This window comes from Salvia hispanica, chromosome 5 (genome assembly GCF_023119035.1).
Source record: "Salvia hispanica cultivar TCC Black 2014 chromosome 5, UniMelb_Shisp_WGS_1.0, whole genome shotgun sequence".
Classification (NCBI taxonomy): Eukaryota; Viridiplantae; Streptophyta; class Magnoliopsida; order Lamiales; family Lamiaceae; genus Salvia; species Salvia hispanica.
Window position 1 is genome coordinate 25,591,637 of NC_062969.1, and position 20,397 is coordinate 25,612,033.

Consider the following 20,397-nt stretch of genomic DNA (forward strand, 5'->3'; position numbering starts at 1 on the left):
AAAGAAGTAATGGAATTAATATTAGTGGATCATGAGGTCCATTTAAGTTGTTACTTATAGTGGTATAAGTGATAAATAAATTGATGCATATGGGGTGTAAAGATTTCCTAAAATAGGAAGTTTGAAAATTGTTATTTTTAAAGAACGGACTAAAATGAAAAGAGTTGCTATTTTTAAAAAACGGAGGGAGTATTCATTTATCAATAGAGAGAGCAAAGAAGAAGTAGATAATCATATATGACTACACATTAATTTTTTTTAGTCCGTCCTATAGTAGCATGTTCTTTTAAATTTTCTAAACTATTTTTTTCTAAAGAGGTGTGATACATTCTTCAGTAATAATTCTTTAATTACTGTTTCTTTCTATATATTTATCTTATTTTATCAATTATACGTTAAAACTTGTGTTCATCTAAAAGTGCGCACTCTTGGGGGCTGGGGAGGATATTATTTATTGCTATTGTTTCTGCCCAAATCAAGGTTAAAAAAAGATTAGATAAGCTTGTAATGACAGTTAACTATAAAAAGTTTGAAAATGTGAAAGAAAAAACACTTCATATGTTTATGTCAAAATCTAGAGATTTTCCATGATACTAATATTTTTCCGGTCACTGCCAATGTGAAAGTAGAGATTTTTTTTATGTAGTTCACCTTTGTGTCATTTTTAATGAATGGATTTTTTTCATAATTGAGGGTCATTAATAATTCATTATACTTCATTTTATTTTGAAAGACATAATAGTTTTAAGTCATTTCAATAATTAAATATATAGTGCTTTTTATTATTTGAAAAAAAGAAAAGATGATCATAAAAAGAATAAAAATATTTAAAGGGAAAATAGATTAAGTGATGTTTGGATGATGCGTTTGATGGACGAAGTGCTGCGTTTTATGTACTGAAGGGTGAGTGTTGTGTCCTTCCTTAGCAAGTCGCAATTCCTTCAAAATTTGATACCCTAAGATAAACGGGAAGAAATCGAAGATGGCAGCAAGGTTGAGCCACGTAGCATCACGGATCATGGGCGGCAACGGCGTCGTTTCGCGTTCCACGGCATCCTCTCTCCGCCAGCGCTCTGGTATGGGCCTCCCCGTCGGAAAGCACATCGTTCCCAATAAACCGGTAAATCTGCTAATCTCTTTTCATTTTATTCAATTTATACTCAACATATATTGAAGCCCTAGAAATTCGCTGGAAATGCAGCTTCCAGTAAATGACGAACTTGTGTGGGATAACGGGACTCCGTTTCCAGAACCTTGTATCGATCGGATTGCTGATACAGTTGGGAAGGTCAGACATTTTCACAGTTTGAATTGATTGCGCATTACACGCACGAACGAACACCCAATTTCTTTTCCTTTTTACGATTGTTTATGATTTCTAATTTCTGTTTGTAATTGGGGGTTTTGTGATGATTGTTATTATTAATCTCTGTTGTAGTACGAAGCATTGGCTTGGTTGTGCGGTGGATTGGGATTTTTTGCTTCTCTTGGGCTAATAGTTGTGTGGAATGACAAAGCTTCTACAATACCATTTGTAAGTCAAATTTATTGATTATGTGTTTGTTTTTTCATCTTTTAGTAGTGGTTAATCTTTTTTTCCTGCGTGTGATCGATGTATTATTGAGTCTTATGGTTGGTTTTACATTATGCTTGAGCTTTCCTTTGTTCTATTTGTACTTTTTATATGATGCTTTAAATAATGTTGAATTAGCTTGTTATTTTAAGCATCCTTGGATCTGGGCTTGGGTTTTCTTCTCCCAAGAAGTATGGATATAGTGTTTTATGGAAAGTTCTACAAAAATCTTCTTGTGCTTGACAAATGTGACCTATATTTTCCTTTTTAGGTAATGTATTCTGCAATACCACTTGTCTGTGCCTCTCAATTTTCAACTATGGTGTTGATGCTCTATTACATTTAACTAGCTGATTAGTTATTAGTAGTTTAATTCTAATCTATCACATTTTTGGTGAGCGTCTGGTGTACTTTGGCACAGTTCTATAATTGTCTTTGTTCACTATGCTTTAAGATTCTCGGTGGTAAAAGAGCAATTTAACGGTCTTTTCATCCATATACAGTATTTTTTTTTGATAACTACTGAAGCCTACTATTTCCGAGTTGGTTACCAGTTACCATTGACATTGAGCTTATATAACATTGGGGTTGCTAGTTTACTTGTCTAGAAGAGGGAAGAAAATTCGGGAGGCATTCATTGTTTTCTTGGTGAAGTAAAAATTTGTGGTTATTTGGCATTAGAAAAGACACATGTATGTATAGATTGCAAATGTTTGGCTGGGCATCATAATTGACTTGTGGATTTCTAGCAACAATAGATGCAACAAATATTTCCTTTGCCAAAAATAATTTGAAGACAAAATGGTTTAAATCTGATACTATTTTGTTTTTAACTCTCTTTCAAATCCACAGTACAGGGCTTGTAGGAGATTGTGTACATTGTATGATGATTTTTTGCTAATTGAACAGCCAACAAGCATCAAACTTCTAAGTAGGAGCTGATTACTTAATCTTTAGATTGATAACATTGATTATCTACAACTCAAAACTACTTTGAGAAGTGTGTTAGAAAATGACCCAGAACTTGGTGTTTTGATGCTCAGTTAACATTACTAATTTTGTCAAAGAATGCAAATCATGGAATGACATTGGAGTATTAGGATCTTTTAACCTTGTGTAGTCTTGTTTTTGGCTGTTGTTTGGATGGAATCTCTGAATTTGTTGTCCTACTCCTATAATGAACTCTGATAAGCATCTTCTTCTTCTTTGAGTCTTGAGGGAATTGATGAGTTTTCACTGGTGAGTTTTTATAGGAATATGTACAATCTGTCAACTCTGGGAAAATGTGACAGAGCTAAGGTAGAAAACTAACAAAATACTGAATTACTAATAGAAAAACTACCTCGAAGAAGCCTGATGGAAATTCCTGCCATTGTAAAGGTGGCCAATTTAGTAATGATCTCAAAAATGCCTAACCGTAATTCAGAAATGACTATTTCAAGAAAGAAGTGAGATAGAGGCATAGGGCGCAAAAGAAAGTCGAGATTTCTTTCATAACTAGGTTCATGAACTTCTTTTTTCACTTTAATTTGTTAAGTAGGTCTGCCCAGTGGCGGAGCCACTTGGGAACAAGGGGTACAGTGGTATCCCCAAAAACATGTCATCATAATGTAATTAGATATAGGTAGCAATAACTCGATCACTTGGTCCAGCGGTATTGTCCTCTTCTAACACACAGCAAGGGACTGAGTTCGAATCCCTTCATCGCCGCTTGCCATTTCGTTTCTTTCTTTGTTTATTACGTTTGCTGAGTTCAATTCCCTTCATACCGCTCGCCATTTGCTCTTTTTCTTTTGTTTATTCAAATACTACTATCATCTTTAATATGGATTCCAAAATAGAAACCCATCTTAGGCAGATATCTTTATTTTTCTGTTTTATTAAATCTTATGCATTTCTTTTGTTTTTTTAATATTTTAATGCATTTGAAAGTTGAAACCTACACAATTCACATATATATTTATTTTTACTGTTTTTTACAAATCTTTTAAAGCATTTTTTTATAACTGCATCATTTTAGGTTTTTCAAAAATATTTTAATACATTTGAAACCTACACAATTAGCACATATATTTATTCTTTCAGTTTTTCAAATCATTAAAAGATTTTTTTTTCATATATTCATCATTTTAGGTTTATTAAAATATTCTAATGTATTTTAATTCCATATATATCCTTTGGTCATAATACATATCTTTCCAATTCTTTTCTACACATTGTTTTAATAACAAAAATAAAATCATAAATTTTGATTGAGAAACAAATTAAAGAAAATAAAAATAATTGGTTAGATTTTGAAGCTTCAAAGAGCTATAATAATTTATCGTACCCCAAATGAGAAATCCTGGATCCGCTATGCTACTGGGTCTGCCTTATAGCAGTCCAATTTAAAAAAACTGAGGCAAACGGATAAAAAATCCTTTCGCCCTTCAAAGTCTGAAAAAATAGGAAAATTAAATAAACTAAAGCATAAGTTCGAGTTGCCCTCCCTGTTTGTACCAGGTGAGGCTGTCAAATGCTATTTCCGGGCGCCTTGCCCCAAGCTTTGCCTCACAAAGATTTTTTAGACAATGGAATAAATAGATTATTATATTAGTCATGGTTTCACCTCTTGCTTATACTTATCATTGTTCTCTGATCAAGAGCTGTTAATGTTTTCGTTTGTTTCAGGACCAAATATTTCTTCAGTAATAGTACTGGATTAGCATCTCAACATTACTAGTCTTGACATGTTAGAGGACTTGGTTCCTTTTATTTTCTTTTCCACTACTTATAATATTAACAATTACACAATTAAGACCAAAGTACAATCTGTAATGTCTGTTATGCAGGAGTTAAAACACCACCATGTTAATAGTGCTATGATGATGAAAAAACGTTCAAACCAATTTAGAGTTAATTTAGAGGGCACTTGATTTGGTCCCTCGTACAGATGCATTACTCCACAAGTTGAAAGTTTTATGTTCTTCCTAATGTTTTCTCTGGGTTCTTTACAGACACCCAAGGTGTACCCCTACGACAACTTACGAGTGGAGCTCGGTGGAGAACCCTAGGTTGGTTGGTGCTCTTACATGTCCTCGTCTTTGCTTTTAGTCCCTTACATCGTTTGAGGACCTAAATGTTGATCAAACAATGTAACTGGCTCTTGCAAACGAAGTAACTAAAATAAGCCAGACAGGCAACTGCATCAATTTCTGGATCTGTATTGTACTTGATATTTTGCTTGCAGTAATATGTTTCCGCAAGTACTTGGTTTCTTCATTGCTTTACATGTGGTTTTTTCAAGAGACTATATGTATGATGAAAATGCACTCTTCATTTTGCTACCAGCTGTTTATCCTGTTTTGTTAGGTTTAGCAGTTTATGGATGACTTATGAGGACTGTGAACTATGAAACGAGTTTAATTGGAATTTGGATTTATGTTTGTAATGGAATGCAGGGAAACTTTTTAAAGTTCTCGAGATTAAATTTTCATGTAAAAATAAATAGTTCAAATTTGATGATAAGCGTGATAATATTTGTATTTTAGATAGTATTTGTGAAGGTGTTTATTGGTTCTTTGCAATTTCGTTTAACCAAAATGGAATTGACATACTACTGTTGCTAAGTTTGGAAGGCATTCTAAGCTCCATCCATGTATTTATATTTTTTTTGTTTGATTTTGGAGTTTACTACATATTCTTACAATGATTTTGTAGAATGAGACTGTATATTTATTTTCTTAGGTTAATTTTTGTATGTCCTTCAACCAAGAGAGTTTTATTTTTAGTATTTTCTTAGGTTAATTTTAAAAAGTCAAAGTTGGAGATGCAAGTAATCAAATTTGTGAAGGTGTAACGCATTGATATTTAAGGCATGTTGGAAATTAAAGCTGGGGCATGAGTCATTAATTTTAATAAAATAAAAATAAATATACACAATTTAAATATGAATGTATAACTTCATAACTTAGATGATAAGAGAAGTCGCGAGAATGATAAATCGCACATGAAATTACAAAAATAAAAAATGTGATGATACTTATTTAGACATCAATATAACATGACAAATTGGGACAGCCAATAAAGGAAACAGTGATTTAAACATGATTTGAAGCATCAGCACTAACTTAAACACGATCCTACACCTGCATTCAAGAAAAAAAGCAAATATCAGAACCAACTGTAGTAATATTCAGAAAATCTTGTACACTGATTGAGCAAAAACTCAGCAGTTCGATGCGAATATATTGATGTAAAATAATATTAATATAAATAGACTACTACACTGAAAATAATGAATTCCTTGGTGCCATCATGATCATTCATTTTTCATAAAAAAAAATATTTTTTATATGGCAAGATTTATGTGGTAGCGTGGGGTATAATAAGATTAAATGCAATATCCCAATTAAAAACGTAATAATGTGATACACCTTTAGAGATGGTGATTCATTGATATATTTTCAACCACAATTTCAAAAGATTGCAAGCTTTAAATTATAGCTAGTGTCCAATTTTAACCACACATAAATAAGAAGGGGAAAAGATTGATATATACATACCATAGTGATGGAGATGGAGGGGAATCCAAATTTCTACTTGGTGAGAACATATACAGCATAAATGATTCCAGGAATGTAACCAAACAACGTCAACAACAAGCAAATCCAGAACTCAACCTGTATCCAATAGTACGAGAAATCACATTCATAAACCCAAAATTAATTTTATTTTTCTAAAGAAAATAGTAGTAATAAATCAGATATAAATACCCCACAGCCAAACTTGAGGAAGACACCGAGTGGGGGAAGAAGAATGGCTACGATAATATCGATGAAAGTAGCTGTTCCCATTTTTTAAAACCAACAAAAATATGTGTAAATGTAGTGATGGGAGAAGAAAGAGAATAGCAGAAATGTGTAGAAGGCGATGAGTGAGAGTGGGGGTAGGAAAGTTGGTTACGATGGAATTTATAGAGAAATAGTCAGGGAGAGATTGTGCCGCGTATTACTACAGATTGGAATGATTCTCAACCTTAATCTAATATTTATCTTATTAATTGAATTTATGTTTACAGATATTTACCCTCCATTCTTATTTATTAGGATTACAAAAAGATTTGACTCTTACTTTATTTTTAAAAAATAAATCTATTCTAATCTATATCTGTGACAAATATTTATTATGATTTCTTACTCTACCAATTTGACACAGTACTTCATAGGAGTATTTAGAAATTAGAATGTAATTGTCGATTTTTTTTTCTTTTTAATATTTTATACTACATTACAGTAAAAAGAAAAGTTTTAATTTTCTTTCTCCATTCCAATTAATATTAGACAAATTAATTTTAAAATTCTTTAATTTTCATTTCTAGATTAGTTATGTTTCTCTATTTAAAAGAAAATTTATACTAAATATTCAAAGTTTGCCAGCGGTAAGCTTTTGGATGATCTATTAATAAGAACAGATTGATGACCGAGTCATGCATATGCATATCAATCAGTATATGGACTTTTGCCATTAATAGTTTTATTGTTTCATGTATATAGGTAATAGGTTTATGGTGTTTTGTTTCTATATTTTGTATTTACTCTCGTCGTAGAAAAATGTAACAATTAAATTTTTAATAAGTAAAATAATCGGAATGTACTTGAATTGAATGTTGGATCGGATAAGAATATTAAATTTAATTTTAATTTCATAGTATGGTTTATTTATATTTAAAATAACATTAGAACATATAATTAGTCAAAACCAGAAATGTAGTTATGAAAATAACATAAATGCATTATGGTAATTACGCGTCCGTTTAGGAATGAGGACACTACTACTAGTATATACCATTCAACATCTTGATTTTATATATAGTAATTTGTTAAAAATAACTCTAAAGCGAATAAGTTATGACATTTTAAAGTTGGGTCATTTTAAATTAAATTTTGTTTTCTTATGTTATTGCGTAGTACCTTACCGACGTACGTATTTATCGACATCTTATGGTATTTTTCGTTTTTTTCCTTTCCCTTTCTTTAAACTCGATATTTTGCTTTATTTTTCCATTCAACTTTCTCTCTAATAAAACGGTGCAATTTGTTGATGAATTCACTTCCTGGGTGAAACATGCGTGCCATTTTTAACCATACAATTTAAATTTACCATAAATGGGTAAATTCTTGGATGCCTAAAAATATGGAATAATAATAGTGTATGCATAGTGAGATTTCTGAATAAATATTGGAAAACGTATTTATGCAATATTCACAAGAATAACATGAATTACTATATGATAATAATGTATGATATATAATTATTCAAATTTCAAATTAAATTATAAAATTTCTTATCATAACATCAATTGTGTATGCATAGTGAGATAATGTACTATGATATAACTGTCCAAATTTTAAATTAAATATAACATTTCTTATCATAGTAATTATAGTGTATGCATAGTGAAATTTCTGAATAAATATTGGAAGACGTATTTATGCAACATTCACAAGAATTCATAAAGTACTTATGATAGTAATGATATAATTATTTAAATTTCAAATTAAATTATAGCATTTCTTATCATAATATTTTTAGAGTAAACTACATTTTAATTGAAAACCGTAGGTATTCATAAGTACTACCAAAAAAAAAAAAAAAACTTAGAAAAATAATTATTTAATTGAATGAATATAAATTCATTTCGCCGTTACAGCTACATCCAATCAATGAATCTGTGTATAAATTACTAAAAGTATGAGATCTCAAAAATAAGGCCACGTTGGTATCTTTTTCCATGTTAGGGTGGGTCCATTCTTGAGTAAATTTATAAGAGCAGAACTGAAAAAACAAACGGTAAGAACTAATTAAGAATAATCAATAATTTATATTTGGTGCACCTATATCTTCTTAATATTAATCGTTTAGTATTGCATTTGTATGTGCGTAAGTCAACGCTATATTAATCTTAATTCTTCAATTAATTATTTATTTTATCCTTATCCCTCATTCATTTGCTTCTTCAATAATACTACTAGTACCATAGAGGTGATGGGTCATAATTGATTACTTGATCTGAGCCTACTAGAATTAAATTCATGTGTGATACATGCATCTCTCCATAACCCAATCATAGAACGTACGTCATATGCAGCAGGCTGAGAGGTCCGGAATGCGACGGGGTTGGGTAGGACATCTGGCTTGCGGAGAGCCGGAGGGGTATGAGACCTGGAACGGTCCGCATTGCGAAACTCCAGGCCAGACCACAAGCCCAATTTTTAGTTTTTTAATCAGTAATTGAATTTTTAATACGACGTAAATACAGTATAATACCATCACAATTAATGTGATTTTATTATTTATGAAGTTTAATTTTAAGAATATTATTAATGTAATTTTTATGATATTTAATAGAGTAACATATAATGCTATTTATTTTAATTTTACAAAAGTGGATGATAATTTAAAATATTAAAATAAAATTAAGTTGTGGTTTGAGCATTCTTCAGAAGAACATGCGAATTTCACATATATCCTCATATTAGTAGTATGGAAAATCTCCCTAGAAATTTAAAAACGCTGTATTAGATGCTAAGAGCACTCCCAATGCTCTCCCTAAAAACTCCCTTATTTCTTCCTAACTCCTGCCACATCAGCGCCACATCAACACCAAAATTTATCCCCAGTTTTTAGCCACTTTTAGCCAACTGCTCCAATGGTTTCTCCCTTATTTCTCCCTAACTCAACATTTCATTTTTATATCATTACTAATTTAGTTGTTTTATTTTTGTATATAATAAAGCTAGCTAATTTATAAGACAAGACAAATAATAGTAATAAAGTTCGTTGTATTAAACATGAGTAAAAAATTACAACGACGAAAATTTAAAAAAAAATAGGGGGGAAATTATTTTAAATTAATTATTAAATTTTAAATTTATAGGGGGGGAAATTAAAAAAAAAAAAAAAAACTATTTTTATCGCCGGATTATCGCCCACAGTGGTCGGCGATAATCCGGCGAATTTTCGGGATTCGGCGTTAATTCTACCGAATTAATGCCGGATTATCGCCGATTCCTCCCCATTGCCGGCGAATTTTCGGCGATAATCGGCGATAAAACGCCGGATTTAACGCCGAGTGCATTGGGAGTGCTCTAAACAAAATGGAAATTAAAACGAGCTTTAAAGCTACGTGAATATGATTGTGCAGGCTGGCAAAATTCTATAATTGTATTGCCAGATAAGATGAGATTCCAATGAGTATCATTTCATGTTATGGATTCTCTGCAGAATAACTTCCTTCATTAAAGGCAGCAAAACTCAATTAGCACGTGCTAACCCACCCGACCCCCTCCTTGCTGTATCAATTAATTAACTATGAAAAAATATTAATTCAAATTAATCGCATGCATGTTTAGCCAACATACAAAATGCTATTGCAAAACTTGAGCCAAGTCAACTTATGTCACTTAATCGTGGACGGAGTACAAGGGCATAGGTAATAAGTAGAGGAGGGTACTACCACTCTCAATAAATATTTGATAAAATATTGTTTCAATGTAGAAAATGTTTCATAATATCGAATTGGTGTGAATTAGGTATAGGTATTCTGTTAAATAATGAATGGATGTGAGGTTGAATTATAAGAATCTGAGTATTTTCAAAATGGAAGTGATACATTTTTTCTTGTGTATGAATAAAAAGGAATAATTTTGTGTGTATGTTAAAGGTGATGACATACGGTCACTGATGTCTTGGAATTGGGCTCGTGGAATTGAACTTGTAGTCTTCAATTCTAAATCAATGTTTGGTACAATAAAAAAAAGATTGGAATTGAATTAGGAGTACAATTTTAGTTCCTTCCAATTTCAAAATTTAAAATCCATATTAAAAGTATATAATTAAAATTTCAAATATTTATAAAATTGGACATCATCACACACACTATATATATCATTTCTTCAGTTCAATTTTCATATCAATCTATACTATCATTTTTTAGAATAAAAAATTTAGAATTGAATTATAATTCAATTTCTTTAAATCCAATTTTATAGAATTCTAACTATTCGATTCAGAAAGGAGTTCTTATTAAAATTAATTTGTTCATCTTGATGAACCCAAGTTGTGGATTAGAGGCCCATCGTTTTATGTCCATATTTATAACAAACAACGTACTGATAGGCTTCGTTTGTCGGTTTGTGCACTATAAATCACCAAAGATATGACGAAAGAATAATAAAAATGGAGTAGATTTTAGCCCAAAGAACTGTGAGCAAGGACACATGACTGCATGTCGAATTTAATAGATTTGAAGACACCAACATCCAAGGCCTGCTATGAATGTTCCATGCCCTATACGCAGATTTTTTATGGACATGGACTATCTTTGCTAAATTTTGTATTTAAAATATCATTAATTTTTTATTTAATGAATTACAAAAAATATCAAATACTCCCTATTCAGTATTATATATTATGAGAATAAAAAATAAAAAAACAATAGATTGGCAGGAGCTTGAGACCCTTGTGGCTCTCAATTGGGTCCACCGCAGTGGCGGATGCAGGGGTAGCTGACCCCCTCCCCCGTCGGCCAATTTCTAGGAGGGGTTGTCGGCTGCCCCCGCCCAGATAGTCACCCTTCTTATTTGCTTTCCTTAATTTTGTACTTGTTCATTCAACCACCAAAAACATGTTTTTTAATTTCTTTGTATAAAATGATACCTCAAAAATTATGCACTATTAATGTGTGAGGGTCGTATTTAAGTTTAAAGGTAGCAAACTAAATTTTAGTTTGTATTAAAAGCTTCCTTGATAGGTCGGACTGAAGCCTTATTGAATTAGATCGTTAACAAGTTGACGCAATATTAACAATCCAATTCATACGAATTGTGGACTTAACAAATTCTTTATACTTTCATTGAAGACTAAAATAAGTATATCAAGGATATATGATAATGGTATCAAAACCCAAAACTCACTTTATAATTGTTTTAAAGTTTTAATTAGTATGTGACTGTATTATTAAAATGAAATTTTGCATATGTATTCCGTTAATCGAAGTTCGATTTAGTTTGCCTTCCACATTGGCTGTTCGAATTACAAAAGGCCAGAACAATTATAGAGTTTTATACGGATTAAGTAAATGAAAATACTATAAAACTAATCCACGTGTCGCTTCATAGAAGCCTCTGTCATAGATGAGATACCAATATCCAAACTAATTACGCTAATTAAAACAATCAAATAAAAGCACTAAAGCTAGTATAGCTTGATTGGGGATTTTGAGATTGCGTTTGACAATGTTTTGCAAGGATATCAAGAAAATTTTTGCATGCAAGTGATAGATATAAATTAGTAAATCATAAAATTGAATATTTAAAGGATCAAATAATTAAGTTTAAAATCCATTATTTGATCTATTTCTAAATTGACTAAATTGTTCGAAATTAAAATGACACATTAATTCACACATTCGTAATATGACGAAGTACTATTAAATACTATAGCGTATGGTTTAAATATTTTTAAAAACTAAGCAGCTCTACATTTAACAGGTGTTGTGTCTTCGAATGTTCTACTCACATATTCGAACAATCAAAATGCATATGTGAACAAGTGGTAATAATATAATAAACAAAATAGACCAACTGAAATAGCATTACTACTATAAACTGAATTTGCAGACCAAGTGATTTAGCCAATAGAAATTAAACTACTAATTTATTCCCACTACATCGCCCAATTAAGGTATATAATTAAAAAGTTGATGGATTATGCATAGTCATTCACCATTCCATTTTTTAAATGTGCTGATTGCAAAAGTGATGCATAGATCAATACCTTGTTTATTAAAATCAATGGCGCCAGAGTAGAACCACAATTATTAATTAAGAGGAATAGATTCTCAAAAATTTTATACTAACACCAAGAAATATGGTGCTCCTAACTTCCTGGTGAAATCTCTCTCCTCTCTCTCTCTTTTTATACGTGTATGTTTGTGTATCTCATGTTCCATTAAAAAGTGCTCTCTCTTGGAAGATGTAGTAGTTTTCAATCAAAAACTACATATGGATGAGCAATATATTTTGGAGTTCAAGAAACCATCATTGCTTTATTGTGGAAGAAGCAAAAAATAATGCCAAGATTGATTTTGGAGAAGTTTTGGCTACTACAAATATTACTGCTTGTTTTTGGAATTGAAAAGATTTAAGAGGTAGGCTTTTTTTCTCTTAACTTTTAATGGTTGTGACCACTGTATCTGAATAAAATATGTTATGAATCATGTGCTAAGTTAAATCTAGTTGTTTGTTTGTGAATGCTACTATTTTTAGTATCAATCATTTGTTCTAAACTGGATATATTTTTATCGTTTTTGATCCTTTACTTACTAGTTTTATCTATTAAGGATAAAATTAGTTGTGCTTGTATGGGCTGTATTTGCACATGTCGAATTTTATACGAAAACGTTGTAATTATTTTTAGCCACTTAGACTCTAAATATACAATTGTCTGATACATGGTTTCTTTCAACTCTTACTCTTCATTAAAAAGCTTAACTGTTAATGTTGAGTAATTTGTGATTGCAGTTGTCTCATTCTTGAATCATGCCTCTGTATGAGTTCTTGAGATTGGCTATCGAAAAGCTCGAATCTAGCCAGCAGAAATCATCTTCCGTTGATCCCACTTCAAAGTAAGTTTACTTGCTTCTCTTCATTTAGAGCCATCCATTTTTCTACTTTTCAAATTTATGTCGATTTTGGAATAAGTCCGGTTTATAACTGATGATGCCATATGGTGGTCGGATTACTTGCAGAACGGAAAATGGCTTATTTGGACAGCCTGATAAGGTTGCTACCAACCTCAGTTTGCAGCCTGATACCCCTAGTGCCTGTGATGGAGAGAGGCCGGGAAAATCTAGTGGTGTCGAGTATATCTTCAATGATATTTCGCCAGTATTGGATATGAGTCAAAAGGATGATGCCTCTCCTTGGTTAAGTTATCCCGGAGATGATAGCCTGCAAGCTTACTCTTCTGGTGTCTTACCTCAACCATCAAGTGTTTCTTTTATGTCACAGAAACATGGAAGGAGTTGTGATCAGGCAGTTATTGATTCGGACGTTGTGGAGTTGTCTTCTTTTAAAGATCGTCCGTTGCAAACATGTCTGCATCAGAAGGACCATACATCAGATCCTTCCTTACTCAATTGCCAAGATGCTAAGTTTTGGAATAGTGAAGAGGGTGTAGACTTACATGTTCCAGCCGCAGTAAACTCTTCACGGTTATTGGGCAACGAAGATAAAGATTTGTTTCTTGATGGAAGGACCAGGGATATCAGCCTAGATACATTCTTGAAAACTGACAAAAGTTTGATTCAAAGCAACACCGTTGCTTCAACTAGGCCTCTAGATGGGAAGAGAATTGTCGAGTCTATCGTTGGTTCTTCGTTTGTAAGCTCTGGAAAAGGTGCTGATAAGAATCTCGATGAACTGAACTATTACACGAAAAGAAAATCTCAAGACAATGAGGAGTCTGAATGCCAAAGTGATGTGAGTCTGTGGAAAGGATTCTCTCTTATGTGGTTACCGGTTTCTATTTCTCATCGTTTTTCTTGGCAGGAACTCCAAACCGAGTCTGTTGGCCTGAAAACACTAACTCCAGCTGATGGAGGCCGGGGATCAAAGAGAAGGCGTGTGGCAGAAATGCATAATCTTTCCGAAAGGGTGCGTTTAATGTCATCCAGATACGAACTTTCATTAGTTGCTCTTTCGTTTTCGTTTATGCTGATGTTGGTCCGTTCCATAACAGAGGCGAAGAGATAGGATCAATCAGAAAATGCTTGCTTTACAAGAACTTATACCCAACTGCAATAAGGTAAACACACTAAATATTGAAATCATGGCAATAATTTCTACAACATCATATATAATCAGTAGAGTTGTTTTTATTACTCCCAGACGGATAAGGCTTCCATGCTCGATGAAGCCATCGAATATCTAAAGATACTTAAACATCAAGTGCAGGTAGCAATGTGACTTGAGATTAACAAATTTTCCAATATTACCAATTCCTTCTCATGCTGATGCTTGTTCTGTAGATTATGTCAATGGGATATGGAGTATGCGCGGCGCCATTGATGTTTCCACCGGGAGCTCAAAACATGTATTACGCGCCTACACCTCATCCTTCATACACGGGGATGAGGATGGGAGCGAGTTTTGGTAACACGAATGGGGATTCTGTTCACTATCCAATTTTCCATCCACATTTTCCTACGCCTGTCGTAAACTGCCAAGGTGCTATCGCTCCGATGCACGGACATATCTGTCCCAGACTTCACACCGCAGTCTCTGGAGCGCACACACACTTTTTTCCTCCAATTAAATCTAACAAAACTTCAGTGATGGGGCCAAGTGGCTTGAAGCTAACAAATCACAAATCTACGTCTTCAAGATTGAACTCGAAGGATCTGATGGCGAACAAGAATTCACAGAACGTCGAAATGAGCAGCTCAATCTCTACTCAGGTTAGTGATGGTTCAGTCTATTACTGTACTTTACATCATGGTTCAACTGAGTGTTGACAAATAGTTTAGTGTGATGCAGCTGCAAGCGAAAAATGAAGTTCGAAACCGGCATTCTACAGCATGTAAGAGTAATGATGGAGCTGCAGAAGACTACAGAAACTAATGAAGAAGCTTCTATGCTTGCTTGGTAAACAATGCTAGTGAGAGTAGAGTTTGGAAATATTTATTTTTCTCGAATAAAATCACATTCTTCGCTTTGGGCACTGTATATTTATTTATATAAGGTGACTCCTGACATTTCTTTCAAAAATTGAGTTCTAAGCTTATTAATCCCAATGCTTCATGTTGAATATAAATATAAATCTCCGTCTATGATAACTATTTTCATAGTACATAGTTTACATGATACTCAAGAGTACAAAATGACATATTTTCAAACTACATATAGCGTTATATAAGAGTTTATATTTTAAGTGCTTCACAACAATGCAAATGTGTCCGTCATATTACAGTAAATCTAACATCTTACATGTATTTACAACATGCGTCATAGTAAGAACTAGCATATAGTTTCATATTTCATTATGGAGTACATTTTAATTTTATCATTATACATAAATTTTAAATTTCACAGTCAGATTTTTATATGTGGTTTCAAATATCAATGACTAACATTGTCTGCTTGATTACTAAAATTTATATAGCCAAATTACATAAAATAATCTGTCAATGTTATTTTACAAAAAAAGCAAATAAAACTTCATAATCACGGGTGAATAATTATATGGGTTGAATTGTTATCGGGTTAACTTGATAGACCCAATTGAATAAGACTTAACCCGACATATTAAGGTAACTCTCAATCTAGACACAATATATGAGTTGACACGACATTATATAATTTAGGTTGACACGATACGACAACAACAACTCAAACATGATTTACACGATTATAATATGATACTGTTATATCACATAATTAAATTTGATTTACATGATAAAAGTATGATCTTAACTTGATTTACTATATAGAATAAAAGTAAAGCATATTTTTTTTTAAAAAAGTAATAAAATAATTTGAATAACAATTGTTTTTTAGCTGGTTACCCGAACCCAACTCGAAATTATCGGGTTTTCATCGAGCCAACTTGATAAGGACACGGCCAATAAGACTTGATCCGAATTCCAAATCCAGTAATTTTGTATGTATTTGTATTGGATTTTTATATCGAATAAAAAGTTATCAATCCTACCCAAAAATAATAAACGCATTTTATTGAACAAATTCACATTAAATCTCCAACCTGTAGAAGAGGATGATATATTTTTAATTACAATTCGTAACCTTTCCTCCAAACCATTATTGAAAATTTTGAAATGATGAATAGAAAAAACAACCCAAGCAAATCATATAATATACTAACAAATAAACTTAATATAAAATGAAAATTGAATCAGTGCATATTATCTTTCGGCCAATATAGCGTAAATTTCAACACTAACCCTCAATATTGAGTTGGTTAGCAATTTACTCTTATAATCTGTTAGATAATTTATCAAACATTTAATCAAAGTAGTAATATGATTATTATATGATAAAAAGCTAGTAATAAATAAAGCAAACCATTTTAAAAGATAAATGCACAATTGTCGACAGCGCCAGTAAATATAAGTTCTTCCATTGTCAACACTTTGAGCTTCCTACAAATTAATCCAGGATTATTACAAAACCCGTTGCGTACTGTATCATCCCAGATCTCCTAGAAGAGTGACCAATCTCTCAGGCGTACATCCAATTATTTGTCAAAAGGTAATTTTCGTGCGGCTTCAATCGCGTTTCTAGGGTTTATTTCAATCAGTCCGAGACTCGATTTTTGCTGAATATTGTTCCGTTTTTGTCGATTCATATGATTTTATAAGTTTTCCCATTATAGCTCGACAAGATGAGTTTCTGATGATGCTATAGTTGTGAGGAGGATGTAATTGGTGCCGTTGAATCTTTAATTGAGTAGCCTAGTTATTTACTTATTTTTGTCGATTTTAGGTTTTGATTGATTCTAAGGGGGCTTCAACGGATGGATAGTAGATGGTATAGTGGTAAACAGGATATGCACATGAGAAGGCAACAAAAAGATGATGAGGTATATTTTACTGATTTACACATCTTTTCTTTATGTATGTGTTCAATTTGAATGTCAACAATGTTTATTGTATCATAAGATTTATGTACTTATATAGCAATTGCTGCTTGAAAGAGAAACCTAACTGTACGTAGTTCTATACTTCTATTTCAATTTTTGTTTGATTTTTTTTCTAGATCTTCTTTTATGCAGTATTGTTGTTTTCTGTCGTTACTGGTAAATTGAGTCATTGGCAATTTAGGAATGCCTATTCTGAATTTTTATTATGACTCGGAAACTTCTTCATTAGTTTCTGCTTGATCTAGTCTGGATCTTGTGTTGTGGGGCAATGAATCAAGTAAGACAAGTATTACTACAGTGACATGCTTTAATGTTTTCTGTCATAGGGGTATGAAGCTGCTATTCTTGAGGATCTTGCTGAGGATTTTCGTTTACCAATTGGTCATAGAGTGACTGAGAACGTAGATTTGGATAATGTGGAGCAAGCATCGTTAGACATACAGCTGCCATCATCAAATGTCGGATTTAGGCTTCTGCAGAAGATGGGATGGAAAGGGAAGGGGCTTGGAAAGGATGAACAAGGTCTGTTTTTAGATATGAAGTACAAATTACATTTGCTTGGCCACATCTGACTTTGGCACATTTCATTCATCTTATTGGAGTTGGTCTCAAATTAACCTGTTCATTTTTTTCTATGTTGATTATGTAAGATGTGTGCTCTTATGTTGTCTAGGCTCTATGTTCTATTATACACCTTGTCTTAGGGCTAACCCATCCTCATGGTCTTGTTTTGCCTGAACATGTTGTATGTTTCAGGGATAACTGAGCCTATAAAATCTGGGATAAGGGATGCTAAATTAGGTCTGGGTAAACAAGAGGAAGATGATTATTTTACAGCAGAAGAAAACATCCAGCGTAGGAAGCTTGATATTGAAGTTGCAGAGACTGAGGAACTTGTAAAGAAGAGAGAGGTATGCATTATCTTGTCCTAGATGTCAGAAAAAGTATAATTCTATTTTCAATTGCGGGTTAATTTGGAGTTAATTTTTACTTGTTCTGAAACATACATCTAATAGCAGAAGGCAGCATATAGCTATATGTGTGTCTTTTGATGGGAATGGTATATCATAAAGGGAACATCAACTTTGGAAGATCTTGAGAATTTCGTGAAGTTTTTATTACCTGGTGGCTTCTACTGCCTGCTTTCTGCACATTATTAAAATCCAGGTTATAGCAGAGCGTGAGCAGAAAATTCAGAGTGAGGTGAAAGAAATACGGAAGGTGTTTTATTGTGATCTCTGCAACAAGCAATATAAACTGGCAATGGAGTTTGAAGCTCACCTAAGCTCCTATGACCACAACCACAGAAAGGTTTGTTTCCCCATTTAATGCATGCTTACTTTCTTGTTCTAATTATTGATAGCTTTATTAGCCTTGGAACATACTCTTGATTTATTTTCTGGACTTCAGAGGTTTAAAGAAATGAGAGATATGCATGGAAGCAACAGTCGTGATGATAGACTGAAAAGAGAACAGCAACGGCAAGAGAGGGAGATGGCTAAGTTTAAGCAGATGTATGTCCTTGTTATCAACCAGAGCCTGTTTTATCTGTTACCTAGAACTTAATGAATTATGAATATGAAAGTGGTTACTAGTCTCTTGCTATATACTTTCAATTGAAGATTTTGTATACTTTTACCCTGAACAGGGCTGATACGCATAAGCAGCAGCAACAGATGAAGAATCAGGAGGAAGCTGGAACCCTTCCAGCTACTCCTGCACCAAGTAGTGCTACTGTAGTTGCAGACCAAGATCAGCGAAAAGTTTTGAAGTTCGGATTCTCTGCAAAAGGCAGTGCAGCCAAGGTATTCGCTAGTTTTGTTTTGCTGATAGTCCCACCTACATCAAATGATAAGTTGAAAATGTTGTTGCTAATGTAATATAAACAAAATTTCTATATAAACTTAATGCTAGCTTGTGCAATATCTCTGTAGTAAGTGTTCAATTGAACATGTCTTAATAATCTTGTCTAAATAATAGTGTTAATACTGATCAAGTAAAGGTCATGGAATCTGTACGTTATGATAGAATGGGAACTTTTTTCATGTGTAATTTATTTCTTGTGTTTTAGATACTTTTGGTGTCTGATGCTTAAATCAGAATTTGGTATCTGTGTATCTGATAAATTAGAATGACCTGTTTTGCCATGGATGGAATTTATCACCAATATTTTCTAAATACCTTTTCCCCTCATGGTTACGTCTATAATACTAAATTCTTGTCAATCATCTCTCCATATGGTGTCCACAAGCCTTCCTAAAGAATACAGGGAGATGATGTTGTGCGCTTACATGATACGTAGATATATATACATGTGTTATTTACATAATCATTGAGGCATTGTGCCTAGTTATAATACATCCACTGTGGTTTGCATTTTGTTTCTGTGCCTTGAAGTAGCTGTAACTGTCATTCATCGTTGACTTAAAATATTTACTTACTACAGTTTGTCTTGACTGTCTATGTAGTTCGTTTTTCTTGGATATTAGTATTTGTTACTGCCGATCATAATAAGGTTTGATGTTTGATGAAGCAGAGCTCTATTAGTAATTCTGCAAAGAACAAGAAGCCAAAGGTTGCTGTTGCTTCAGTTTTCGGGAATGACAGTGATGAAGAATAGAGTACTTTCTGATGGTTCCAGCTGATATCGTGTGACTTGAGAGCTGGGAACATCTGACTGGACCACTGAGTATACTTCAATCGGGAAAAAATGTAATCTATCTGGCTACCATTACCTTACAAGACGTTTTTCTTAGTAATGGTGATAACCCTGTAATCTTGACTGCACTAAATTTGAACAAAACTATGGATAATAGGTTTTTCAGTAGCTTAGATGGTTGATGCGTGGAACTAAGCACACAATCTGAAGGAGCTTGCTGAGGTTCAAAGGCTTAGCAATGTATTATTGTCTTAGTATTTATTGAATGTCTCGTGGGACGACTACCCGTTTTGCAACTAAGTTATCTAAATTTTCGATACTTGTAGTTAAATGTCAGGAAATTAGCACAAATAATACCACGAATGTTGAAGATGAAACAAAACTGTTGGTTTTGTGCGCCCTAGTATCTGCTAGTGAAGGTACTCTTCCATGTCACGAGACAATTCTTCCTCTTCCAGTACAT

At 32.9% G+C, this 20,397-nt stretch overlaps 4 protein-coding genes across 5 annotated transcripts; 3 read left to right on the forward strand and 1 right to left on the reverse strand.

Moving 5' to 3' along the window:
• Window positions 1-872: 872 nt before the first annotated feature.
• LOC125190099 (NADH dehydrogenase [ubiquinone] 1 beta subcomplex subunit 8, mitochondrial-like) lies at window positions 873-4,818 on the forward strand. Its single transcript, XM_048087294.1, has 4 exons — window positions 873-1,120; window positions 1,202-1,288; window positions 1,439-1,534; window positions 4,570-4,818. The coding sequence occupies exons 1-4, from the start codon at window positions 983-985 to the stop codon at window positions 4,624-4,626; spliced, it is 378 nt and encodes a 125-aa protein (XP_047943251.1). The 5' UTR covers window positions 873-982; the 3' UTR covers window positions 4,627-4,818.
• Window positions 4,819-5,494: 676 nt separating this feature from the next.
• LOC125190100 (hydrophobic protein RCI2A) lies at window positions 5,495-6,535 on the reverse strand. The gene is made up of 3 exons (XM_048087295.1): window positions 6,328-6,535; window positions 6,118-6,234; window positions 5,495-5,700 (listed from the first exon to the last, which is right to left on the reverse strand). The coding sequence occupies exons 1-2, from the start codon at window positions 6,406-6,408 to the stop codon at window positions 6,151-6,153; spliced, it is 165 nt and encodes a 54-aa protein (XP_047943252.1). The 5' UTR covers window positions 6,409-6,535; the 3' UTR covers window positions 5,495-5,700; window positions 6,118-6,150.
• Window positions 6,536-12,480: 5,945 nt separating this feature from the next.
• On the forward strand, window positions 12,481-15,414 carry LOC125190705 (transcription factor PIF3-like). Of its 2 annotated transcripts, none has more exons than XM_048088076.1 (8): window positions 12,481-12,764; window positions 13,138-13,241; window positions 13,365-14,097; window positions 14,167-14,271; window positions 14,357-14,422; window positions 14,506-14,571; window positions 14,646-15,074; window positions 15,144-15,414. In XM_048088076.1, exons 2-8 carry the CDS (start codon window positions 13,156-13,158, stop codon window positions 15,168-15,170), a joined length of 1,512 nt encoding a protein of 503 aa, XP_047944033.1. In that variant the 5' UTR covers window positions 12,481-12,764; window positions 13,138-13,155; the 3' UTR covers window positions 15,171-15,414. The 2 variants fall into 2 exon arrangements, with proteins under 2 accessions (XP_047944033.1, XP_047944031.1); XM_048088074.1 differs by having other exon boundaries at window positions 15,154-15,414.
• A 1,309-nt stretch (window positions 15,415-16,723) lies between these two features.
• On the forward strand, window positions 16,724-20,230 carry LOC125187450 (G patch domain-containing protein 8). Its single transcript, XM_048084044.1, has 8 exons — window positions 16,724-16,884; window positions 17,119-17,215; window positions 17,602-17,797; window positions 18,032-18,186; window positions 18,443-18,586; window positions 18,686-18,789; window positions 18,924-19,080; window positions 19,812-20,230. The coding sequence occupies exons 2-8, from the start codon at window positions 17,150-17,152 to the stop codon at window positions 19,893-19,895; spliced, it is 906 nt and encodes a 301-aa protein (XP_047940001.1). The 5' UTR covers window positions 16,724-16,884; window positions 17,119-17,149; the 3' UTR covers window positions 19,896-20,230.
• Window positions 20,231-20,397: the final 167 nt, after the last annotated feature.